Source organism: Myxocyprinus asiaticus, chromosome 37 (genome assembly GCF_019703515.2).
Source record: "Myxocyprinus asiaticus isolate MX2 ecotype Aquarium Trade chromosome 37, UBuf_Myxa_2, whole genome shotgun sequence".
NCBI classification, from domain to species: Eukaryota; Metazoa; Chordata; class Actinopteri; order Cypriniformes; family Catostomidae; genus Myxocyprinus; species Myxocyprinus asiaticus.
In genome coordinates, this window is record NC_059380.1 from 28,502,135 (window position 1) to 28,527,418 (window position 25,284).

At 40.6% G+C, this 25,284-nt stretch overlaps 1 protein-coding gene across 1 annotated transcript in view; it reads right to left on the bottom strand.

Annotated features, from left to right (window-relative positions):
* Positions 1–25,284, bottom strand: part of lrp1aa (low density lipoprotein receptor-related protein 1Aa) — a 396,987-nt gene that overhangs the window by 114,675 nt on the left and 257,028 nt on the right. Inside the window, exons 42-45 of the mRNA XM_051676564.1 lie at positions 13,753–13,942; positions 13,217–13,421; positions 12,167–12,359; positions 2,874–2,999 (exon numbers count right to left, since the gene is read on the bottom strand). Coding sequence (XP_051532524.1) covers positions 2,874–2,999; positions 12,167–12,359; positions 13,217–13,421; positions 13,753–13,942 — 714 coding nt within the window. The remainder of the gene's footprint in view (positions 1–2,873; positions 3,000–12,166; positions 12,360–13,216; positions 13,422–13,752; positions 13,943–25,284) is intronic.

The window sequence follows — 25,284 nt, forward strand, 5'->3', positions numbered from 1 at the left end:
GTCTGCGACCCATTTTGGGGTCATGACCCACCAGTTGAGAAACATTGACCTATATACTAGATAGGGTTGGGAATCATAAGGAATTTTACGATTCCGGTTCCTTAACAGTTCCAATAATGATTCCAGTAATTCTTTTAGTACTTTTTTTATTTAACAATTATTTAGAAATGAGAAATCCAATTCTTATTGCATTTACTACCCTCTGCTGTCTGTTACCAAATAATGAGATCATTTCAGATTTGTACAGAGCAGATATAACAAATCAGAAATACATTTAATACAGTTCTTGTAAAAGTTGTGTTTGCAGACTTTTTAGAGACATAAATACAATCCAATAACAGATCCTTACTCTATTTAAAATAAATAAATCTAAACCAACATGAAATGTGATGGCATATTTAATTAGTTCATTTATTTATTTTTTTTAAATCCACTTTTACAACAAAACTTCTTTGATTAAGTTTTGTTGTAAAAGTGGATCTTTAATTATACATTGTCATATGAACAACCAGTCAGTAACTGCACTGCTTGATTTAATAGAGACACGTCATCATTAAATAAACAGTAACAGTTCCAGAGACAGTTTAGACTGTGTTTTGTAGCCTAATGTTGTACTTCAGGCTTGTGAGACTTCAACAGTTCTTATTTAATTTCGAGTTGGACATTCATAACTTACACATCAGAATAAGATTACTTGTATACTGGAAGCACTGTATGTTTCGTGCTGTAGATTCAAAAGAACCGGCTCATTAGAATGGTTCTTTCGGGATCGGACTATACAGGAAGCACCATATGTTTAGCGCTGTTGATTCAAAAGAACTGGCTCCTTTGAATAATTATTTCGGGAATCGAACTGTACCGGAAGCACATATATTTTGCGCTGTAAAAAGAGCTGACTCGAGACTCGTTGGATTGGGAATTAAATACACTGGTAGAACTGTGTTTTTACACTGTAGAGTCAGTAGAGGGGAGCGCTGCTGCAGAGATGTGCTGCTGGAAACACTGTCAGAGTATTTGAGCACGGTGTTCCAGCCACATCGGTGGAAAACTGCATGCTGGAGAACCGTAAAAGGAACCAAAAGTCACAAAGATCATACAATTCTGGTATTTTTTAAAGGATGGAACCGGTTGTGAACAATAACCGGTTCTCGGTTCCCAACGCTAATGCTAGAGTACTCTTAAATGTTGAAAAACATACCTTTAGTAGAAAATATTTTCTTTCTAAGAGAACAGAACAAAATTATTGATGACATCATCTTGCCCTACACAGATTTGTGCCCAATCAAATGGACAAATGGCAATCCTGTGGATATTTCACCTTAACAACACTTCCAGCTTCAGCCACTGGGGCAGTGGTTTGAATTTCAGTTAGCACAGACCAATTGTAGCAGCAGAACTTTCGACTTCCAGAAATTTTTTCCGCTGAATTTACAGTGAAATCATCAATCTGTCAAATCAGCCACTAACGAGGTTCCCTGATGGTTAGGATATTGCTTAAGGTGGAACAGAGCTATTTTAAAGTACATTAAAGATGGGATGTTTTGTATTGTCAAAAACAATAGAAAGAAGATGACTCCACCCCAACATGTTTCTAGATTCAAGTGAAGAATGGCTTATTTTCACCAGCAGAACAAGAGGAACATGTGATTTTCACATGATATGGAGAAACACATGCACTGATAACCTCTTGACCTGATTAGAGTTTTACAAATGTTTCTCTGGATTTCTGCACGAACTAAACCTCATTCAAGTTTCCATGGCAGGAGTTCACATCAGGACACATCAACCGCATTCTGTCACAGTATACTGCGCACGTCTAGAGCTCCACAATACTTCATTGACCCCACATCACTTCTGATCATAGGACACAGCTCTCCAACTAGTGGATGAACATACAGTATACTGGTGTAAGAGCACTTTGTTAAGGTCTGTTAACACAGCGAATGAAATGAAAGAGATGAAAAAGAGCTAAACTAAATAAGCTAAATGTATCAGAATGACGAAAGTTTATTCACACCCAGAGTGAAACAAAAAAGTGAAACAAAGCACAGACATAATGTCTTATTCACGTCAATTGAAAAGAAAAAGTAACACGAAACACAGAGATAAGGTTCATCTACACCAAGAGTGAAACGAGAAAGTGAAACAAAGCACAGACAAAAGATAGTGTAAATTCACACCACGGACGAAACAAAAGCTAAATGAATCGCAGATGAAAGATTTATTCACACCAAGAGTGAAACAAAAAAGTGAAACAAAGCACAGACAAAAAGTGAAATCACAGATTAATTTCACACAAAATGAAATTCCCTTAAAAGCTGTGACATTGAAATATATTGCAGTATAATGCCAATAATTGAAGTGTACTGTCAGAAATAATAGCATAGCTGTAAAAAATATTTTATAGATAGGTAAAGTAAAATATCTACATTAAACTCATTCCCATTTTTTCAGAAACTGCATTTATTTTATCCATATGTGTGCTCCACTGACAGCAACCTACCTGGAATAACAGTAACAGCTGTTACGGGTGTCAGTTTGGTTATAAATGCGGTTTTTGCTATTGTAAATAACCAAACTGTGTGCAAACGTAAATGTATTAACATTCAAATACAGGACCAGCAACCAAATTCTACTGCTGTGTAAACGTGGCCTTTGAGTCTTGGTTCTTCTCAAGGTTATTTCATTATTTTCCTTGCTACTGTCACCTTGTTCTTTTGAACGGTGTATTTGTAGGATTGTCTCTGTGTAAAACTGCATTAGGACTCGATTAATCTGTATTTGAACTATAACTGTGAGTAAAGTGATTTAATAACACTAGCTGCATATACAGACAGATGTATGAAGTCAGTGATCAGACACTGGCATCTCACCTATGCAGGTGTTGTCCTCTAGAAGTTTCCTCTCTCCACGACAGCTACAGTTGACCCGCCCGTCTGACGTGAGCAGACACAGATCCTGACAGCCTCCATTATTCACCCGACAAGGTGAGAACTCACCTGTGCGCACACACACACATCCACACTGAAATGAACTATTCCCAGAAGCTCTTAACACTGAGAAGTCAAAAGAAGCATAATGTCTATTCATTGTGTATCCCTTCATAAAAGCATACTAATATATAATACATGCACACACACAAAATAACCCCACTTAACATTCACTAGCCGTTTGCGCAGATATTTATAAAAGCATTTTCTGTACACAGTACACATTATGTCTGTAAAACAGTCCTACATTTCTCAGATTTTCTATATTCAAGTTTCTTGCAACAAAAAGTATTTTTTAATAAGTGAACTTTTCATGACCATTTTCCACCCCTCACTGACTTTCACAGTTAGACTGTTTATGCTACTGTACTTTTAAGACTTCTATGTAAATGACCTCTGTTATGACTGGCTAACCTTGCATGTGAAGTTCACATGGAGTAGGCAACACTGTTGTTCAACAGGACAGGCCAAAAAGCTGAATACTGAATAGGTGCTGTTATGTAAAAAATTATTTAGAGTAGCAACAAAACGTTTTGACAAAAAGTTTTTTTTCTGGCCAAGAACTGCCCACTTAAACAGGAAGAAACAGTCTGACCGACATGTAAAATGAACAACCACAGTTTGTTTTGTTTTAAATGCAGTTTAGGGGGAGGTTTATAGCTGACACAACAGGCGTGTAAAAAATATTGCTTAAGTATGGCTGTACAGAAAACAAAACAAACAAAAAAATTATCTCAAACCAAAAACAAATCTTTAACAAAAAAATAAAAAAAATAAAATAAAAATAATTCTCAAACTAAACTCTCCATATCTTTAAAAGATTATATGGCATGAACCTACTGTAGCAAACTTTGGCAAATCCAGTAAATAGTTCTTCCTCAGGAGCGCTTATTAGCAACCAATACCTTACAAACACAACTTTGTTTCCAGGAAGACTGAACCAGCCAATCACATTAGAGCTTGCCAGATCGAGAAAGTTGGCAGTTTTGTGTACAATATGCATCAGACGGTCAGTAAACGGGTTGCGTGCGGTCTGTGGGCATGCCTTCTCTGGATGAGACTATGTAAATGTATGCTGTGATTATGCAGTGTTGGGGAGGAACTAACTAAAAGTAGCGACACTACCAACTGAACTGCTGTACATTTTTCAGTAGCGTGATAGTAGCGCAGCTATTTTCACAATAGTGTAGCTTTTCCAGTAACAAGCTACATTTCCCAACGAGCAGAAGTGTAGCATAAAAAAATGCTACATTTTCACTTTGTATTGCAAACACAGCAATGAAGCTGAGAAAGTAAATGAATGCCCTTGCCTAAACTATTCTCTCTCTCTCATATGTAGCACTGGAATATCCAAATCATACAAGTGAATCGGTTCTTTTGGACAGTTAATATAAATGAACCAGTTATTTAAACAATTCACTTAAACTAAGAATTGGAAACTCCAATTCATTTTAGTCAGAGCTCTAGCTGAGGGGGGATGCAAGGGGATGCCATCCTCCTTGTTGAAAGAAATGGCAAAAACATCCCCCTTGTAAAACCACCATCCCCCCTTACAATCCCCTTTTGATCAACTGTGTCATGTTTTACTTAGAACTAATCATGCAAGTAAAATATTTTAATCCTCTACATGTGATAAATAAGAGACTTTGAATAACAGCGATTAGATGATAAGACCTGAATATTCCAAAGAGCCACAAGGTTGCCAGATACTAAATGAAAAGTTCACCCAAAAATGAAAATTCTCTCATCATTTAATCACCCTCATTTAGGCCTTAAATTTAGATCTGTTCTCACCCAAAACCAATTAGATTGCTTCAGCAGACATGGATTAAACCACTGGAGTCATATGGATTACTTTTATGCTGCTTTTATTTGCTTTTTGTAGCTTAAAAATTTTGGTAACCGTTCACTTCTAAAAATCTTTGTGTTCTGCAGAAGAAAGAAAGATGTCATACACATCTAGGATGTTATAAATAAATTATGAGAGAATTTTCATTTTTGGATGAACTATCCTTTAAGATATGCACTTATAATAATAATAATTATAATTGTATTAATTTATCACACATTATACATTTGCACATATACAGTGAAATTCTTTTTTTCACATATCCCAGCAAAGCTGGGGTCAGAGTGCACTTGCACAGTTTGGAAATATTCTGCCAGTGTGAAGCTTTATTTGCACAAGCTGACAACAGTAAGGGCGTAAACTGTCTCTCCATGGCGAAAACTCGACGTGTTCTGAAAACACCGGGAAACAGTTTAGCGATGGGTTGCATGTTCTTTTCAGAATGCAGAATGTAAACATAACAAATTGCACATTATCTACTGAATATGTCTTTTATAATCATAATCTAGAGGTTGCAAAAGCTTCTTTTAATGACCTCATGTGGATTCCATTCTAAGAATGAGGATGAAAGCATATTATTAACAGAATATGCAGTGTGGCGCAAATGACAGCTCCAGTGACAGATCTGTCATTTCTATAATAAACATATGCAAATACAAGAGACTGCTTGGAAAATACAGGCAACACATATATTGCCGTAATCATTTATTTATTTATTAACTACTTGTTCCATTAGTCAAAACAATATTTTTAGGCTTTATACTGAAGTTATAAGGATAATACGGCATGGTATGCGGAAGGCCCTGTCATGTGGCCTGTAATAACTCCTTCTAATATCCATATTTGGCATGATAAATCATAACAGCGGCCTCCACCATTCTGGATGTAACTAAGACAATATGAGAGTATTAGAGTGCTTTAGTTCTTCAGAATGCATAATTTTGTGAAAAATCGACATGAATGACAATTATTCTGAAGAAATGTTAAAGGGATAGTTTACCCAAAAATGAACATTTTCTCATCATTTACCCACCCTTATGCCATCCCATGTGTGTAAAACTTTCTTTTATCTGCTGAACTCAAATCAAGATTTTTAGAATAATTTCTCAGCTCTTTTGGTGCTCAAAAAAATCATGTAAATCAGCATAAAAGTAATCATTACGACTCCAGTGGTTAAATCAGTGTCTTCAGACGCGATATGATAGGTGTGGGTGAGAAACAGATCACTTTCACATTCTCCTTCTTGTGTTTTTGGTGATTAACATTCTTCATGCATCAATATTTACTATTATCAATATTTCTTGCAAAAAAAAAAGATTAAATATTGATCTCTTTCTCACCCACACCTATAATATCACTTCTGAAGACATGGATTAAAACACTGGAGTCGTATGGATGTCTTTATGTGCTTTTTTGAGCGTCAAAATTTTGGCACCCAATCACTTGCATTGTATGGACCTTCAGAGCTGAAATATTCTTCTAAAAATCATAATTTGTGTTCTGCAGAAGAAAGAAAGTCATACACATCTGGGATGGCATGAGGGTGAGTAAATGAGAGAATTAAAATTTTTGGGTGAACTATCCTTTTAAGTAAACAAATGAGAATCCATCAATATTACTATAAAGTGTACACTTTTGTGCTAAATGTTCTATTGGATGTTTTTTTTACTGAAGTCTGCTATATATAAATAAATAGGAATTTACCCAATTGAATAGGTATGTGCGTCTTTATTACAGTTTCATATTCTTAACTTTTAATGTTTTGATATGTTGACATAAGAAATTAAAGTTACTGTAACATTTATATAGTGAAAATAAACTAGTTCACATACACAATTCAATAATTTACTTTAGCCCCGTGTTTATTCTTTTTTGAAGAGAACTGTTTAGTAAACTGCTGCTGTATTCACAATATTTCGAAGTTTAATTTAACGTATATATATTTTTATGGCATTTATTAATCTTTGTTAATGTTATTTAATAAAAATACATTGTTAGTTCATATTAGTTCATAGTGCATTAACTAATTAATAAATGCTTAAGTATTATTCATTGTTCCCTATCTGTCACTCACTCGATATTGTGTCGATGTAGTGACACTAGTGGTCACTCTTGGGAGCCCAAAACACCTCTGATTTTGAAAAAAGGCCAATGGGAATTGGCGAGTGGAATTTGCATGCCACTCCCCCAGACATACGGGTATAAAAGGAGCTGGCTCGCAACCACTCATTCAGATTTTCTCTTCGGAGCGGAGCGGTTGTTCAGTTTACGGAAGCTGTTGGATTTACGCCGCATTACAGCGGCTTCTCCCCCTCTTGCACTGGTGAAGTGCAGAGAACGCCCCTGGGCGCTTCAGCAGCTAAAAGAGTATATTCTTCCTACTGAAAGAGTATATTTTCCCTTCTAAAAGAGTGGCATTAACGGAGAGCGTCTTTTTAAAGATGCCTCTCCGTTTGTGTGTATTTCCTGGTTGCAGTCGTTACCTCTCCGCTTACGATGGCCACGATCGCAGTCTTACGTGCTTGGGCGCTGCCCACGCGGAGACAGCGTTCGTGGACGGGTCATGTTCTCACTGCGAGAGCGTGACCATGGCAACGTTGCGGTCGTGGTTTTTCCTTCTTTAGAGGGAAAGACCACCCCAGCGGCTCCCCGCCTCGGTCCTTCTACCTACAGGTTTGAGGATGCGTCGGTTAGCACTGGGGGCGATTTGGGGACCCCAATGGGAGCCACTCCGCCGGGCAACACCCCACGGACCTCTCACTCACCAGTACGCTCGTTTACCCCGCTGGGATGAGACCGCCGGCTCGTCTCAGGGTGAGTTCGCGATCTCGTTTCGGCGCTCGCGAAGTGGATGAGCTCTCGATTGCAGCATCGGAGAGCGGGCTGTCCAGTCTGACGCTGAGGACTCGACTGGGCTCCCACCTTCGGGTGTGGTCACCCAGTCGCAGCCTGAGGCGCAGCTGGCAGCCATGCTTGCCAGGCGGCTGTGTGGGTCGGGCTGGTGTGGAACCCTCCACCCCCCCTGAACCCTTGCAGCCTGACGATTGGTTCCTGGGCCTGGAGCGCCGCTCACGGCCACGCCCCGCCCTGGTTTACTCTTTCCCTGGGTCACATATCCAGTGCTCACGGCCATCGTTATCACGACCACCGGCCACCGTTCCTTTATGGCAGGTATGGCGCTCCAAGGGCGCCCCCCTCACGTCCGACTTGATTGTCCCCTTGGTCCCCCTCGCTCAGAGCTTGGGGGCATGGCTCGTGCTCCCCAACCCGTCACGGTGCTTGATCAGAACCATCCGATTCGGCTACACCATTCAGTTCACCAGGCACCCACCCAGGTTCAACGGTGTCTGCTTCACTTCGGTGAAGGGCGAGAACGCCACTACCCTGCGCACGGAGATCGCTACCCTTCTGTGGAAAGGTGCGATAGAGCCTGTCCCTCCGGCCGAGATGAAGAAAGGGTTTTACAGTCCCTACTTCATCGTACCGAAGAAAGGCGGTGGGTTGCGGCCAATCTTGGACCTGCGGGTACTGAACCAGGCTTTGCACAGACTCCTGTTCAAGATGCTGATGCAAAAACGCATTTTAGCGAGCGTCCGGCATCAAGATTGGTTTGCGGCGGTAGACCTGTAGGATGCAAAGTTCCACGTCTCTGTTTTCTCGATGACTGGCTAATCCTAGCTCTCTTGGGATGTGTTGTGTGCGCACAGGGACCAGGTGATCACGCACCTCAGCCGGCTGGGGCTTCGGGTCAACTGGGTAAAGAGCAAGCTCTCCACAGTTCAGAGCATCTCTTTTCTCGGTCTCGATGATGGTGCGCCTCACAAACAAGCGCGCACAGTTGGTGCTGAACTGTCTGAAGGCGTTCAGATTGAAAACAGCGGTCCCAGTGAAACCTTTTCAGAGGCTCCTGGGGCATATGGCATCCTCAGCGGTGGGCACCCTGCTCGGGTTGATGCATATGAGACCGCTTCAGCACTGGCTTCAGACTCGAGTCCCGAGATGGGCATGGCGCCGCGGGACACATCGCGTGGTCGTCACGCCGATCTGTTGCCGCTTATTCAGCACTTGGACCGACCTAGCGTTTCTACGGGCAGGGGTTCCTCTAGAGCAGGTCTCCAGGCACGTCGTGGTTACAACAGACACTTCCAAGATGGGCTGGGGCGCCATATGTAACGGGCACACAGCTGCCGGCTCGTAGCCTGCGACTACGTTGGCACATCAACTGCCTCGAGATGTTGGCAGTACTGCTCGCCCTGCGGAGGCTCCGGCCGTTGATCCAGGGCAAGCATGTGTTGGTCCGGACGGACAACACGGTGATGGTAGCGTACATCAACCGCCAAGGCAGCCTATGCTCCTGTTGCATATCACAACTTGCCCACCGTCTCCTCCTCTGGAGTCAGCATCCTGGGCTACCTCAACACCGTAGCGGACGTGCTTTCACGACAGGTTATGCTCAGGGGAGAGTGGAGACTCCACCCCCAGGTGGTCCAGCTGATTTGGAGTCGATTCGGTCAAGCGCAGGTAGACCTGTTTGCTTCCCGGGAATCCTCCCAATGCCCATTATGGTATGCCCTGACCGAGGCACCCCTCGGTATAGACGCGCTGGCACACAGCTGGCCCCCGGGACTACGCAAATAGGTGTTTCCCCCAGTGAGCCTACTTGCACAGACCCTGTGTAAGGTCAGGGAGGACGAGGAGCAGGTCGTCCTAGTAGCACCCTACTGGCCCACCCAGATGTGATTCTCGGACCTCACGCTCCTCGCGACAGCCCCCCCCGGCGAATTCCCCTGAGGAAGGACCTTCTTTCTCAGGGATGGGGCACCATCTGGCACCCGCGACCAGACCTCTGGAATCTCCACATCTGGCCCTTGGACGGGACACGGAAGACCTAAGTGGCCTACCACCCACGGTGGTAGACTCGATCACTCAGGCTAAGGCTCCCTCTACGAGGCGTCTGTATGCCTTGAAGTGGCGTCTGTTCACTAAGTGGTGTTCTTCCCGATGCAAAGACCCCCAGAGATCTCTGTCAGTGAAACGTGCCTGGAGTTCGGTCCGGGTTACTCTCACGTGATCCTAAGACCCCGACCCCTAAGACCCCGACTGTGCTATGTGCCCAAGGTTCCCACGACCCCGTTTAGGGATCAGGTGGTGAACCTGCAAGCGCTGCCCCAGGAGGAGGCAGACCCAGCCTTGGCGTTGCTGTGTCCGGTTCATGCTTTACACATCTATTTGGATCACACGCAGAGCTTTAGAAGCTCCGAGCAGCTCTTTGTCTGCATTGGCCAAGGCAGCGCTGTCTCCAAACAGAGTATCGCCCACTGGGTCATTGATGCCATCATGATGGCATATCACACTCAGGACGTGCCGCCCCCCATGGGGCTACAAGCCAACTCTACTAGGAGTGTGGCGGCCTCCTGGGCCCTGACCAATGGCACCTCTTTATCAGACATCTGCAACACCCAACACCTTTGCGAGGTTCTACAACCTCCGGGTTGAGCCGGTCTTGTCTCGTGTATTGACAGGTACAAGCAGGTAAGTTCCGGGACAGCTGGCCAGGAGTACCACTTGCGCATATCGCCTTTCCCCTCCCCTGAGGTGAAGACATGCACTTTGACTCCCAGTCGTGTTCACAAAGTTGTGATTCCTGGATGACTTTCCTTCTTGGCCCTGTGGCAGACGAGTTTGCGGAGAAACTCGCTGCCGGCCCAGTACATGTGCTAACTAAGCCCTGTACTGGGGTAGGTGCTCCACATACGCTGGTTCCCCATAGGTGACCCTATGTGATATATCTTTTGCTAAATTGTTTCCCTGTCGGTAAACTGCGTCTTCCTTGGGCAGAGGTTCCTCTGCCCCCAGTCACCATGTTTGTAGAGCTCCTCCCCCCTCGGGTAGGACCTACCACGGGACTTCTCCACATGACATACTTCCGACAAGACTCGATAAGACCATGTGACATATTTCCACTCAAAATACCCCCCCCCCCCCAGGCGGGGTGCGGTCTCTGTGGTGTCTTCCCCTTGGGAGTGACACCCCCCCGACATTGACACTTATGGCCCCCAATCGGTAAACAAATTCCACTCTTTTTGGGGAGAAAAAAGAGGAAAAGAGGCCACAGCTGGGCTAGCCTGTCCCTATTTTTTGGGCAGTTACTTGTCCCCGAAGGGACCGTTCGACGCTCATAAGAGCGTTGGGGGAGGTTACATAATAGCCTGGTGCACTGTCTACGAGGCACACAGCGGTCTGCCCATCTCGCACCGCCAGTCCACGTAACACAGTTCAGCTTATTGTGGCATTTTGTATAGGGACCCCTAGTGTCACTACATCGACACAATGTCGAGTGAGTGACAGATAGGGAACATCCTGGTTACATTCGTAACCTCCGTTCCCTGATGGAGGGAACGAGACGTTGTGTCCCTCTTGCCACAATACTGAACTACCCGCTGAAATGGCCAGGACCTTGTCTCGGCTCCTCAGCACAAAACCTGAATGAGTGGTTGTGAGCCTGCTCCTTTAATACCCGTATGTCTGGGGGAGTGGCATGCAAATTCCACTCGCCAATTCCCATTGGCCTTTTTTCAAAATCAGAGGTGTTTGGGGCTCCCAAGAGTGACCCCTAGTGTCGCTACATCGACACAACATCTCGTTCCCTCCATCAGGGAACAGAGGTTTCGAAAGTAACCAGGACGTTAGTTCATGTTAATGTAGTTAACTAATGTTAACAAATGGAACCTTATTGTAAAGTGTTATCATATTTTTTATTTAAATGGCTTTATTGTAGTTTGCTACTTTTTGTTAGTAATTTGTAGTGTAGCTAACTACAATGAATAAATAAAATATATAATCTCTTTGTGATGCTGTTTTCTAAAAGGTCAGTAGAATGGAGGATAGTAAATAGGGGTCTTCAGAGCAGAACGGGCTGTTGGGGTTTAGAGAACTAAGTGAAGCGCATGATGAAAGATATTGATCGTGTGGTGTCACTGTTGGGTGTTATAAAGATCTTCTCGGCTCTGTCACAGTTCCAGATTACTTTTGGAAAATAATTACATGCCTGAGATATTTGGACACACACACATTCACACACACTTGATTCAAGCTGTTCTCACACTTAAATTGTTTGTTTCGGTTCTGAGTTTTATTACACCCCACCCCCACCCCAAACCCCCTCAAATGGCCGTTCACTGGTGCGTACCTGAATTTTGAACACCACTTTGATGCCAACCAATTGAACCAAACTGTGTCATCAAATGAACTAGGGTGCACACCAGAAGCGCAAGTGTGAACCCTTACATTGATCTTCACCACAAAGTCATTACATTTACTGACTTACAGCTATTTGTATCATTGGCCACAGCAGCAATTCCCATTGGCTGTTGTGGAATATCAGCTCGTAAAACCTTCATGTCTCCACCAACGTATTTATCCGCTCTGAGGACCGCTCTTCGTACCCAGTCTGTCCAGAAAATGTGGTCACCATACACGGCCAATCCGAACGGGTGCACTGGCTCATTCTTTAAAACCACCTACAGACAATAAAAACAGAGACATGCAATGTAAACACTTTCAATTTGTAGAAATGTCAGCTTATAATACTTCCTGGTGAAAAGTTTTCAATTTTAAAAGTCAAGATTTCCTACATGACCATTCCAAATTTGTGTACTAACAAATTTGTTGCTCAGATACCATGTGACATTACAAGCTCAGATACTAGTTGTTCACACTGTGTCTGGAATGATGCAACAAGTTTAAAGCATCAAATACAGTATTTAGTAATGTCCGATTAGTGAATGAATCGCTCTTTGAAGAATCGGACAAACGATTTGTTCGTGAATCAGACTAATCATGTCAGAGCAGTTTTACATTTACTGATAGTGAATACTGAATCGGTCTTCAGTAACTTGAAATAAGTCAAGAGTTAAAAGATGTTCAGAGCTTTAGTGTGATAAAGAACTATATTTGGCAAAACAGACATTCATTTTAAAGTGTTTAAGGCATGTAAAATGGCACGGGACCTCTGGGAACATATGATGACGTAAAATAACCAATATATCATTTTTTTGAGCCAGTTAATTGAAGCAAACTGTTCTAAATAATTGATTCCCAGAAATGAGTCAGAGTTCCCAACACTGCAAGTCAGTTTTCTGTTCTCATGGAAAGCATAATGCAAAGTGACAAAAAATCAAAGCCAATTGGAATATATTTGATGCTTAAAACTGAGCTATGTGAAACAGGATTTTGAGATTTAGCAATAGTCGCAACTGTGACTGGCTTGCACAAAATCAAAATGGGAACATAGGAAAAAGATTTATTGTGTTGCACCTGGTCTGGACTCCTATGGGTAAAACTATCACAAACAAAAGCAGTTTGAGTTATAACTTACATAACGGTGGCTGCCGTCATACTCGCAACGCTCAATCTTGTCAAGCGTAGCATCTGAGAAATATATCTTCTCTGCACGGTGGTCGATGGCGAGTCCATTAGGAGTGCGAATGTCACTGCTGATGATCACGATCACATTTGCACCAGACAGCTGAGCACGCATGATACTGGGAGACTGCTCATTCCAGTTAGTCCAAAACATCAAACTGGTGAACGGGTAAGGAATGAGACAGCAAAGAATTATAATAAAATAACTGTGTGGAATAATTCATGTCTTTATACAAAATGTCGACCTGAGTGCAACATAACAACCCTTCCAAAAATTACTGTGGTTATACCGTACTTTTGTATACAGTTGTCCCAAAAAGTATATGGATAATTTTGGTATAGTTTTATGATAATACCATGATATATTTGTAAAGGAAGATTAACTGACTATTGACTAAGTGTGGACTATGTGCATGTTGTTGGTACAGTGTTTTGCATGTTGATTTAAAAATGTACAGTACTGTGCAAAAGTTTAGTTAGAAAACTCACTTCTGACATTCATCAAGGACGAATGCTCGCGGGTGATCGTCTCCTGACATAGTGACGACTGTGTCGCGGTTGAAAGCCCCCCAGCGACTCTGGTCTACAGTGTGACGGGTGATGGTGGACGTGGTATAACTGGTCCAGAATAAAGTGTCCCATGCCCTGTGATACGCCAACCCTTCCACTGACCCAACATCTGCACACAGAAAGATATTTAAAAACGAAAAACTTTTAGCTGCTGTATTATTGTAGAAATAACTCGCCTTTGTAGGTCCATGCAATGCAATTGAATGGTGGCCAGAATTTGAATCTCCAAAAATCACATAAATATTTTGACCAACCCACAGAAGTAGGTGGCGATATGCACGATGAATATGAATCACCAAAAAACAAAAGAAGAAAAATGTGGAAGTGAAAGTGGAGATTTAAAGTAAAAACAGATTTAAATATTGATCTGTTTCACATCCACACCTTTCATAATGATTCTGAAGACATGGATTTAACCACTGGAGTCTTATGGATTACTTTTATGCTGACTTTGTGTGAGTTTTGGAGATTCAAAGTTCTGGCCACCATTCACTTGCATTGTATGGACCTACAGAGCTTAGATATTCTTCTATAAATCTTCAATTGTGTTCTGCAGAAGAAAGAAAGTCACACACATCTGGGATGGCATGAGGGTGAGCAAATGACAGTATGAGAATATTCATGTCTGGGGGAACTATCCCTTTAAAATAAACAGACCTTTGAGGTAGTTCCATCAAAAATGAAAATTCTGTCAACATTTACTCACCCATATGTTGTTCTAAACATCTAAAAGATGTTTATATGAATCTCCATGCTCATTTATTCCATACAAGAAAATCATACAGTGTCAAGCCAAAAAAAGAAAAGAAAAGAAAAGCAGCATTAAAGTATCATAAAGGTATTAGAAAAATAGTCCATATGACTGTATTGAAGTCTTATGATGTCATACAATAGCTCTGTGTGAGGAACGACCTCAAATTTAAGTCATAATTTACTGATAAAATTCCCCTCTGCCGAAGTTCTGAAATCTCTTTTTTTCATGTGTACCTTCAATTTTGCCATGTGAAAACATGAAAAGTTTGAATATATAGAAGTAGAAAGTGCACAAGACTTATATTGTGCATGAGTTGTATGGGCTACTTTTAAGGTACTCTCATAACAATATTTTGTCCTATTCGGAGCTCGACAGCCCCACTCTCCATTGTATGGAAATACGCAGAGTGAACATTCTGCTAAACCTGTAAATGATGACAGAATGAGTGAACTATTCCTTAAAATTTTTTAAAGACTCAGGCAGTGAGGCTACAACAGTTCCCACCATATATATAAAAATGTAAAAATGAAAGTGATGTGCGTAATGAAGAAAAATAGTTATATTAAATAAATTGTTAAACTAAATTTTTTCGACAGAACCAGTGTGCAGCAATATGTGCAGGCGAACTTCTCGTTCATCAGGGGAAAAAACTTGTTCACCACCTATTGTTTATGATGTTTACATGCAATATTTACATAAGCAAGTTAGTCATATCTGGAACTGTTTCATAACAACACTGAAATCAGATTTGCAAGGTGAATAGAATTTGGAAGCAAAGTACACATTTGATCATTGTTAGTTTCCTCATTTCCGAAGACAGTTCAATAAAATTTGTAGGAACATGTGGAATGTGTTTTTTATTGCTTGGTTCATGCCTGGCTTCAATTAGTACATCACTGGTTCATGGCCAGTCTAATGAAAACCCACAGCACTTGGCACTTAAAAAAAACCCAAAAAACATAATGCATCAAAGGACGTAAACAACAACAATAGAAATTTGATTTTATTGATGAAAAGCTGTAGTTGCAGATGACGACATTCCAGCCTGATGTTTCAACTTCAACAACTAGTGACACCTGAAAACCCTGACTGAGTTAGTGTTTCGATTGATTTAGTGTTTCAAATGACTTTCCAATAACTTTCAACTGCGTGTTTGCTGTTTTATACATTATGGAGCCAGTTTATTTATATGCAAGGTTGTCAAAATGTCGCTATTACTGTCATACAAAAAGACAGAAGATATTCTGATGATGCTTATACTGTGTATTTGGGTGATTCTCAGATTACAGGCATATTTCTGTCCCTGGGATGTATTTCTAACTATTTTAAATGTCCATAGTCTTCCACCTTTCTCTCCAATTTGGAATGCCCAATTCCCAATGTGCACTAAGTCCTCGTGGTGGCGTAGTGACTCACCTCAATCTCAGCTGCCTCCGCACCTGAGTCGTCAATCCGCGCATTTTACTTAACATGGTTGCTATGACAGCACGCCACTCTTTAACAAGCGCGAGCGCTTCGAGTGAGAAGGGAACAAAATCTCTTTGGAAGGGAATGTAAGAGGTAACATTTAGGAGAATTATAATGATGTAGAGAGAAAAGAAAATAGATTTTACAGGTGTACTTTTAGTCTAATACTTTATTTGAATTTTATATTAATATAATTATACATATTATATACTCTGCACCCATCTACTGAGGTACTTCAAATTGGGAATTAACATTACTTGCATCTGAACATCATATTTACTGGCAAATTGGCATAATTTTTTTTAGACATTTCCGTTGAAGCAAAGAATTGTGGGTTGTGAGTGCCCACGAAGGATACACCTCATGCATCCTCCGTATTCCCATGAAAGAAGGTTGCATTCGAAGTGTCCTACTCGCTTTTCTGAAACGAGAGCCTCGATGACGTATGCGGCCGACAAATGCGACCTCCGGAGGACGCATCCTTCCAAACAAGATACAGCCATAGTGTGTGTTGAGGCTTCACGCTATTCTCCAAGTCATCCATGCACAACTCCCCATGCGCCCCACTGAGAGCGAGAACCACATTATAGTGACCACGAGGAGGTTACCCCATGTGACTTTACCCTCCCTAGCAACCGGGATAATTTGTTTGCTTAGGAGACCTGGCTGGAGTCACTCAGCACGCCCTGGATTCGAACTCAAGACTCCAGGGGTGATAATCAGCGTCTTTACTCGCTGAGATACCCAGGCCCCCGAAATGCATATTTTGATGTTGTCCCCAATCCTGAGTGTCAAATATAATGCCATATTTAACTTAAAGATTTCCTACAACATTTTGAAAATTTTAGTGTATTTTAATTAAACATGGTTTAAGCTAGCATATTATTTGCAAATTTTAAGTATACATCTAGATTTTGTTCTTTATTTTCTTTTATTTATACCTGTCCCTTAATGTATCCGTCTTCACCAACACACTCTACATCAGTGTTTCCCAACACTAGTGTGCCGTGAAAGATTGTCAGGTGTGCAGAGGAAAATTATCAAATTCCACAAAATAAATAAATGCATGAAAAAAAAAATTCGCCATTTTGAAATCATAACCGGTTACTTTTGTGATTGTGAAGAGCAATGATTAATGTGCAAAAGTGACTGATATTTCTATGCATTAAGGGTCTTTCACATGATTCGCGTCAGCGCTGCAGAATACACTGAAGTCTATGAAGTGACGCCACTTTACACCAAAGTGTTTTTCACACACAAGTTTCTGCTTTACCAATAATGTCTTTGAGAGTACTAAGCAACAAGAAATATTTCAAAACTGTCCAAATTTGTGAAGAGACATTGAATGTCTCATAAATTCTTTTAATTAAATATTACCTTATCGTTTACGAATATCAGAGACCCCAGTTACTGAACTAATTTAAATTCAACAAGAAAACGCTTAGACCTAAACATAAACGAGTCCTTATTACTTTCTGCTATCAAAGCAACTGCCAGCTTTTTTTCTCTCTTCCAAATACATGTTTTCAATGTTTATTGTGCACACCTCCCGCTTTTTTATGTGGCAAACTCGTAAAATCGCCCCTCTGTGATGCTTTCTGCAACGCTTGTCATGTATAGGGCAATGCGGCGCTTGACGCTGGCATTGAACGGAGCGTTGACGCCTCGACTCAACTCATGTGAAATGCACTTTACAATGACGAAAGAAAATCACTGAAACTCAAAATTATTATTATTTGTCTATTATTGTGCTCTTTTCTGATAAAAGCCATGCTCAGCAGTTTAAATATGCTACTGTAGGAAAATGATACCATAGATCTGCTTTGTGTTTATAATTCTTATACTGAAGTCAGTAGATTTGTAGCCATGCAAGTTTTAATAAAGGAGAAGGAAAGGACGTTATTGAAACTCACCATTATTAGACTATTATTGTTGTCTTTTTGGATGAAAAATAATGCTCAGACTGAAGGAAGACTATAGATCTGCTTTGTTCTTTTAATGCTTAAATACTATAAAGTCTCTTGGTAGTTTTCGGTCATGAATGACTCAAAATGATTCACTGACTCACTCTTAGCACATAAGACGCTCATTTGTTGCCACCCAGTGACATTTCCAGAAGGGGTCACTGAACTAATCAGTTAAAGAGCACCTATTATGGTTTTTCAAATATTACCTTTCATGTAGTGTGTTATATAGCTGTTTGTGAATGTAAAAAAGTCTGCAAAGTTTCAAAAATCAAAGTGCATGACAAATGGAGTTATTGACTCCCAAAAGAAAGAACCGATTCTGAACACCTGAAGCAAGTCGTTAGTAATTCCAGACTTACTTCCTGTACTAACCTACGTAATTTGGTAACAAAAAACCCGCCTCTGGTCTTCATTGGCTGCTCGTGAACAGCGTTGACCCACCCTCACTAACACTACACAAAGCGGTAGACCAATCACAACAGACTGGGACATCTGACCAATCAGAGCAGAGTAGGCTCTCTGATAGGAGGAGTTTAGAATGAATCCTTTAGGACGGATCATTGAACGAGTCGTTTTTGACACTGGGAAAAAAAAGGTAATGCTGCAATTTAAATTATGAGCAAATTAAAGTGTTTTTTGACCTTGGAAGCATGTAAATCTATTGTATGAGACCTTTAAAACAAAATTAGGCAAGTTTAAAAACCATAATAAGTGCTCTTTAATAAAATTGAACAAATTTGTGAAACAGAAGCAAGCCTCACCAAAATACTCTTTATTTTGCAGCTAATTCTGCACAATTGTAAACTTGAATATACTTGAATCACTAAAATTGCTGGAATAGGTGCTTTTAGCTTATTCTTTTAAAAAATATACCCAGAAAACATTTTTGTGGACCAGTGATTGTCTTACCTTTTTCGCCCCTCATGAGTTTGCATCCTTGTAATTTGTTGTGGTATTGCAAGAATAAATCTACAAATTAGAAAAGTAGCAAATTTTTTGTTTTTTCATTACCCATTTAGCGCTCTTGCCACCTGTGACCTCACACAATGTAGCCTACCTAAGTGAGGCTACATAGCCAAATTTGTTTTGCATAAACACGCTACTAAGACAGACAGAAAACATGGACAAGTTCTTGAAAAGGAAAAATATTGACGGTTAGCCTATGTGGAATAGTGGTGTGCCGTAGAATTTTTTAGTCGTAAAAAGTGTGCCATGGTTGGGAAACACTGCTCTACATAATGCACTGAAATAAAGTTTTTTCAACATTAAGTTTACTTGGTAGCCATGGTAACTTGAGATCCTAGTGAAGCACATGTCTGTCAAGAAGACTGGTGTTTTGATGTCCAGAAAGGTAAGAACATTTACTCTTAATTCTTAGTGATAGGCATAAAAAATTATTATGTGTCATCACCAAACAATTTATATTTTTGTTAAGTTAAATTATTTTGATGAGTTTTTACTTCTTTTCTATTTAATTTACTGTTCTTTACATGTATCTATCCAGCTACACTTGCTAGTCATCCATGAGTCTAGTCATTCACTTATCAAATGTTTTGGCAAAAATGGCAAAGATGTCATCACAAGCACGTCACAGCTTGTGATAGTGTCTCCGGGTCGTGGTGGTAATGACGACTCCCAAAATTCCAGCAACCCAATTCTATGTCTATTCTGAGAAATACCCATTTATAGTATATTGCAAAACATATATTCACAAGGTGACACTGTGTAGAAATCTCTTTTATACACTTTTAGAATCTCCCAATGACGGACATTGATAGAATGTTTGCCATTCAAAATCTAGGTGACAGAGATAATGTCACAATGGCTTCTGGATACCTGATGATTTCACAATGGCCTTTGGTTACCTTGTTATTTCACAATGCCCTATAAATATGTAAAGATTTCATAATGGACCCTTTTTTAAAGACTGTGATGATGCATTCCCACCTTAAGCATAAATCTAGCAAACCTATTTATATTTGCACATTTTTCATTATTTATAGTAAATATATAACAAAATACTTTGTATTTTATTACCCTGGATTTAGTTTTAAAAATCAGTAACCACAGATGCGGTGAGGTTTCTTATACAGCAGCTGAGAGAGTGACAGTTCATTATCTTCTTTCATCTGACTGCAGTAATCCACCGCCTTCTATTTTTTGCTTTATTTTGGAAGCTGTGGAAAAGTAATAGTAGCGTTTTTCTTTTAATGTTTTTTTCCGATTAACACTTTTTATTGATTCCAACAAATGAAACAGAAACTGTATACTGTATATATATATATATATATATATATATATATATATATATATATATATAAAATAATAATAATCAGACACATTTAAACTATAAATCCCTCTCCACTGCCCCTCCCCAAGAGCCTTTCAAAAAGGTCAAATAGCTGCCCCACTTCTTATTAAACACCTCCAGGTTGCCTCAGATAGAAGACATCTCCTCAAATGCCGCCACCCTGCCCATCTCCGTGTACCTCTCCCGAAATGTGGGTGCACCAGCCAACTTCCATCCCCTCAGAATGATCTGTCTACCGATCATAACACTGGCTAGGACCCAATTTCTTATGCTTATGCGCCAGACCTCCTGCCACCACCCTTGGAAAATCATCCTCCTTTCTTATCGTGGCCGCTAATGCTTCCAGGGCAAGACCGAACAATAAGTGGGAAAGAGGGTAACCCTGCCGGGTGCCCCATCCAGAGTAAAATAATCTGAAATTAATCCATTCGTTTGAACCGCCACTACCGGGTGTCTATAAAGTAAGTTAATCCACCCAATAAAAGTATTCCCGAACCCATACATTTCCAAAATATTAAAAAGATAATCCCATTCTACCATATCAAATGCTTTTTCGGTGTCAAGCGAGATGGCAGCGACTGGAATCTGATCGTTTGCCACTGCCCACATGACATTAATGAAACGCCTGATGTTATCATAAGAGTTACAGCCTGAATAAACCCCACCTGATCTATATGTATAAGAGATGTCATAACTTTATTTAATCGGTTAGCAATTTTTTAACGTCTAGCTTGATCAGGGAAATTGGATGGTAACCTTACACTCGCTTGGATCGTTGTCCTTTTTAAGAATCCGGGTTTGTGTCATGGTTGGTGGAAGCTTCCCATTCTTTAATGATTCTGTATAAACTTCTAGTAAAAGTGGAGCCAGTTCTGTAGCATAAAATCTAAAACATTCAGCGGCAATGCCATCTGCCCCCCGGAGCCTTGCCTGTAGGCAAGGCCTTAATTACCTCACCAAGCTCCTCCAAGGTTAGCTCAGAATCAAGAGAATTTTTTTGCTCAGCCGACAGTTTAGGAAGTTCTAATGGTTCCACAAAGTTTCCTCTTTAGTAGATGAAGATGTGGAACTAAAAAGATCAAGATAGAATAGCATTATTAATATCAATGGCCGAGGTAAATATTTCACCACCAGCAGATTTCACTGAGGGAATGGTAGAAAAAGACTCTCTCTGTTTTATAGATCTAGCCAGAGTTTCCCTGCCTTATCCCCCGACTCAAAGTATAACTGTCTTGCCCTGAATAGCCAAAACTCCACCTTCGCAACAAAATAGTATTATATCTGTATTTTAATCAGGTCAATTCTCTGAGGCAGTGTTGTAGTCAAGACCACCTAAACCGAGACCAAGTCAAGACCAAGACCAAGACCAGAGTGTATCGAGACTGAGACAAGACCAAGACTTTGAGGGGTTGAGACCAAGTCGAGACCAAGACCAAGGCAGGGCGAGACTGAGTCAAGACCAAGATCAGACCAGTCCGAGTCCCACACTGCATGACACACAATAAAATGTGGAACATGCAAACCATAGGCACTCCTCAAATTGATCTGAAAGATCCACATTCCCATAAAAACACCCACAGAAAACATGAAGATTCCTCTTCATTCACCTCTTTTATTGCCATATATATATATATGTGTGTGTGTGTGTATGTATCAGTGAACCTTGTGAAATGTCTTGATAAAATAATCAAAAGGCATTGCAGAGGTGAATTTTATGTGTGTGAATTTTCCTTTGTTTTCTATGAGCAAACAAATACAAACAAACACTAAGGAGCTTTTCCAAGTTTTACCATCCACCTAAAACAATAAAATTTTTGAGCAAGCATCGCATCACGCTTTCTGGATGACTCTTCCCCTAGAAACCATGATTAAGTACAGAATATATCAAACAATTATTCAATACTTAAGTCTTCACTTTTCTCTGTATTTTCTTAAACAATATTGTATCTTTCTGAGTTGAATGGAATGCAGCAAGAGGCAGATTGCTAACTTTAGCTAGCTAGCTTTGATAGCATCACTTACACTTAGCTTACCTTTCTTTATGCTTCCTTTCTAAGTGCTGATAAATGTTTGATGTGGTCCCAGCCGTCTCGGTAAGCACTGCATTGCAGAATTTACATACTGCTGTGTGTTTTCTTTTGGATGCTTTTTTGCAGATGAACTCTTTGTGGTTTAGGTCAGTGTTTCCCAAACTTTTTTCTGCCAGGACCAGAGGTGGGCAGTAACACGCTACATTTACTCCGTTATATTTACTTGAGTAATTTTTTGAAAAAAAAACAAAAAAAAACTTTTAGAGTAGGTTTACAAGTGGGTACTTTTTACTCTCACTCAACTTAATTTCTAATGAAATGTTTTTACTTTTACTTCTTTACAATGGGTGGCGTTCCTGTCATTACATTACTGGGTTTAATTTTAATTAATGTGTCATTTATTGAGAGATTATTGAATGGGACTTTTAGGACAGTGGAAGTTCACACAGCTGCGCGTGCTGCTGTCACAGACTGTCACTCAATCACTGCTGCAGCATCAAGCTCTTCAAAGTGAAACTCTTCACTCCGCACAGTGAAAAAAAAAATGAATAGTTTCGTCATTCAATGCCTTCATTTAACACCAAGACACGCTGATATTTCAAGATTAAAATCACAGCTCCAACTTAAGGCAGCACACTGAGGTAAGTTTTGGCTCTAATCCTAACACGGTTTTTTCTGTGTAATGAGATGGTCATTTTCAGGGTGATAATTTAACTGGGTCTTATGACATCAGTTTTTAAGTGTACATTTTTAAATCAGTGCAGCAAAATATCAGTGCGCTTTTTCCCACGTCCCACATGTCATGAGCAGTATTTACACATTTACCCCACGCCCTCGTGGGGGTACTAGAAACTATCGCAGCTAATTCAAGCGGATTAACTATAAATCCAAGTTAAGTGTAAATAAATGCCTTGGCTCTGCTGTTCGCGTGATTAACAACTGGAGTGCGAACAGACAGCATTTCTTCGCGTGCACAGCGAGGTGCGCGGGGCACGCACGTGTGAGATGTGTGGGCGCGAGGCAATCGTATGGCGAAGAGAGTGGCTGTGAAATCGTTCACTCATTAACTATTTCCTGTATAGTGAATGGCAGTTAGTGCACTATATCTCAGCAGTAAATGAGTGAGTGAATTCGGACGCTGACGTATACACCGATTGTAAGAGCTCTGGGGCTGTCGCAGAAACAACGTCACATATGGAATTTTAAAATACTTGGGTCTGACTTGTTATTCTTATTAAATAATATATTAATACAATAAATCTTCATTCTTTTTGTCATTTTTAATATATACAGTCTTTTAATATAAAGAGTAAACACATTTTATTAAATACAGAGAACATTTTAAAATGTATCTGTATGTTTTGCCTCTCTATATGTTATTATGTTATTTAAATCAAGTAATGATTTGTCAAAAAGTAATTTAATACATTCAGCATGAAATAAAACATTGCAGGAGTGAAGGAAGCAGTAAACCCCCAGCTCGTACATCTTCCCCGTGGTGGATTGTGGGCAATTAACCGTTGTTAGAGTGCGCTGTGGGTAAGAATGAGTGAACAAAAGTAGGGAACGAGTGGCTCACTCAGAATTCAGACACTCCTACAAAATGGCAGACACCTGAAATAGTGCACTATATAGTGGATAGGGGGCGGTATCAGACACAGCGAGTGTTCCACGACCGGGGTTGGTGCCCTATGCACTAGTCTGCAAATATGCCTTTAGAGAGCGGCGGTACTGCAGTACAGAACTAATGATCTAAATTCTTTCGACACTGAAAACTGTAACTACACTGAAATAAGAATCCACACAGGACTTTAAAAGCTATGAAATAGTGAAAGAAGGCATTAATAAAGCATGATCTTGCTTTGGTTTATATTTCAGCATTATATATAATGTCCTTGTGGGACATTTTCACATTTTCACTGTAATAATTACTAGAAATGTTTCCAAACCTCTCTTATTGACAAATTCATCCAGATCTGACAAGAGCCCTTAATGGGATAGTTCACCCAAAAATTACAATTCTCATTATTTACTCACCCTCATGCCATCCCAGATGTGTATGACTTTCTTTCATCTGCTGAACTCAAACGAAGATTTTTAGAAGAATTTCTCAGCTCTGTAAGTCCATACAATGCAAGTAAATGGGTGGCAACATTTTAAAGCTACACAAAATCACATATGTCAGCATAAAAGTAATCCATAAGACTCTAGTGGTTAAATCAGTATCTCCAGAAGTGATGTGATAGGTGTGGATGAGAAACACAGAAACAGATCACTTTCACATTCTTCTTGTGTTTTTGGTGATTCACATTCTTCTCTGCATATCGCCCCCTGCTGTCTAGCAAAAAATGACAAATATTGATCTGTTTCTCACCCACACCTATCACATCACTTCTGAAGATATGGTTCCCTATCTGTCACTCACTCGACGTTGTGTCGATGTAGTGACACTAGGGGTCACTCTTGGGAGCCTGAAACACCTCTGGTCTTTGAAAAAAGGCCAATGAAAATTGGCGAGTGGTATTTGCATACCACTCCCCCGAACATACGGGTATAAAAGTAGCTTGTATGCAACCACTCATTCAGATTTTCTCTTCGGAGCCGAACGGTCGATGCTTACTGAGCTGACTTCCCACGGCTGTTCATTCACCTCTGCTGGATCTGATGGTGCATTTCAGCGGCTTCTCCCCCCTCTGCACTGGTGCACTTCAGAGAATGCCCCTGGGCACTTTGGCAAAAATAAAAGAGTATATTCTAAAAAAAGAGTATCTTTCTCTAAAAGAGCGGCACACAAGGAACGTCTTTTTAAAGACGCATCTATTTGCAGATGCCTTCCTGTTTGTGTGTTATTCCTGGTTGTGGTCGTTATCTCTCGCCTTCTGACGGTCACGATCACTGTCTTTCGTGTCTGGGTGCTGCCCA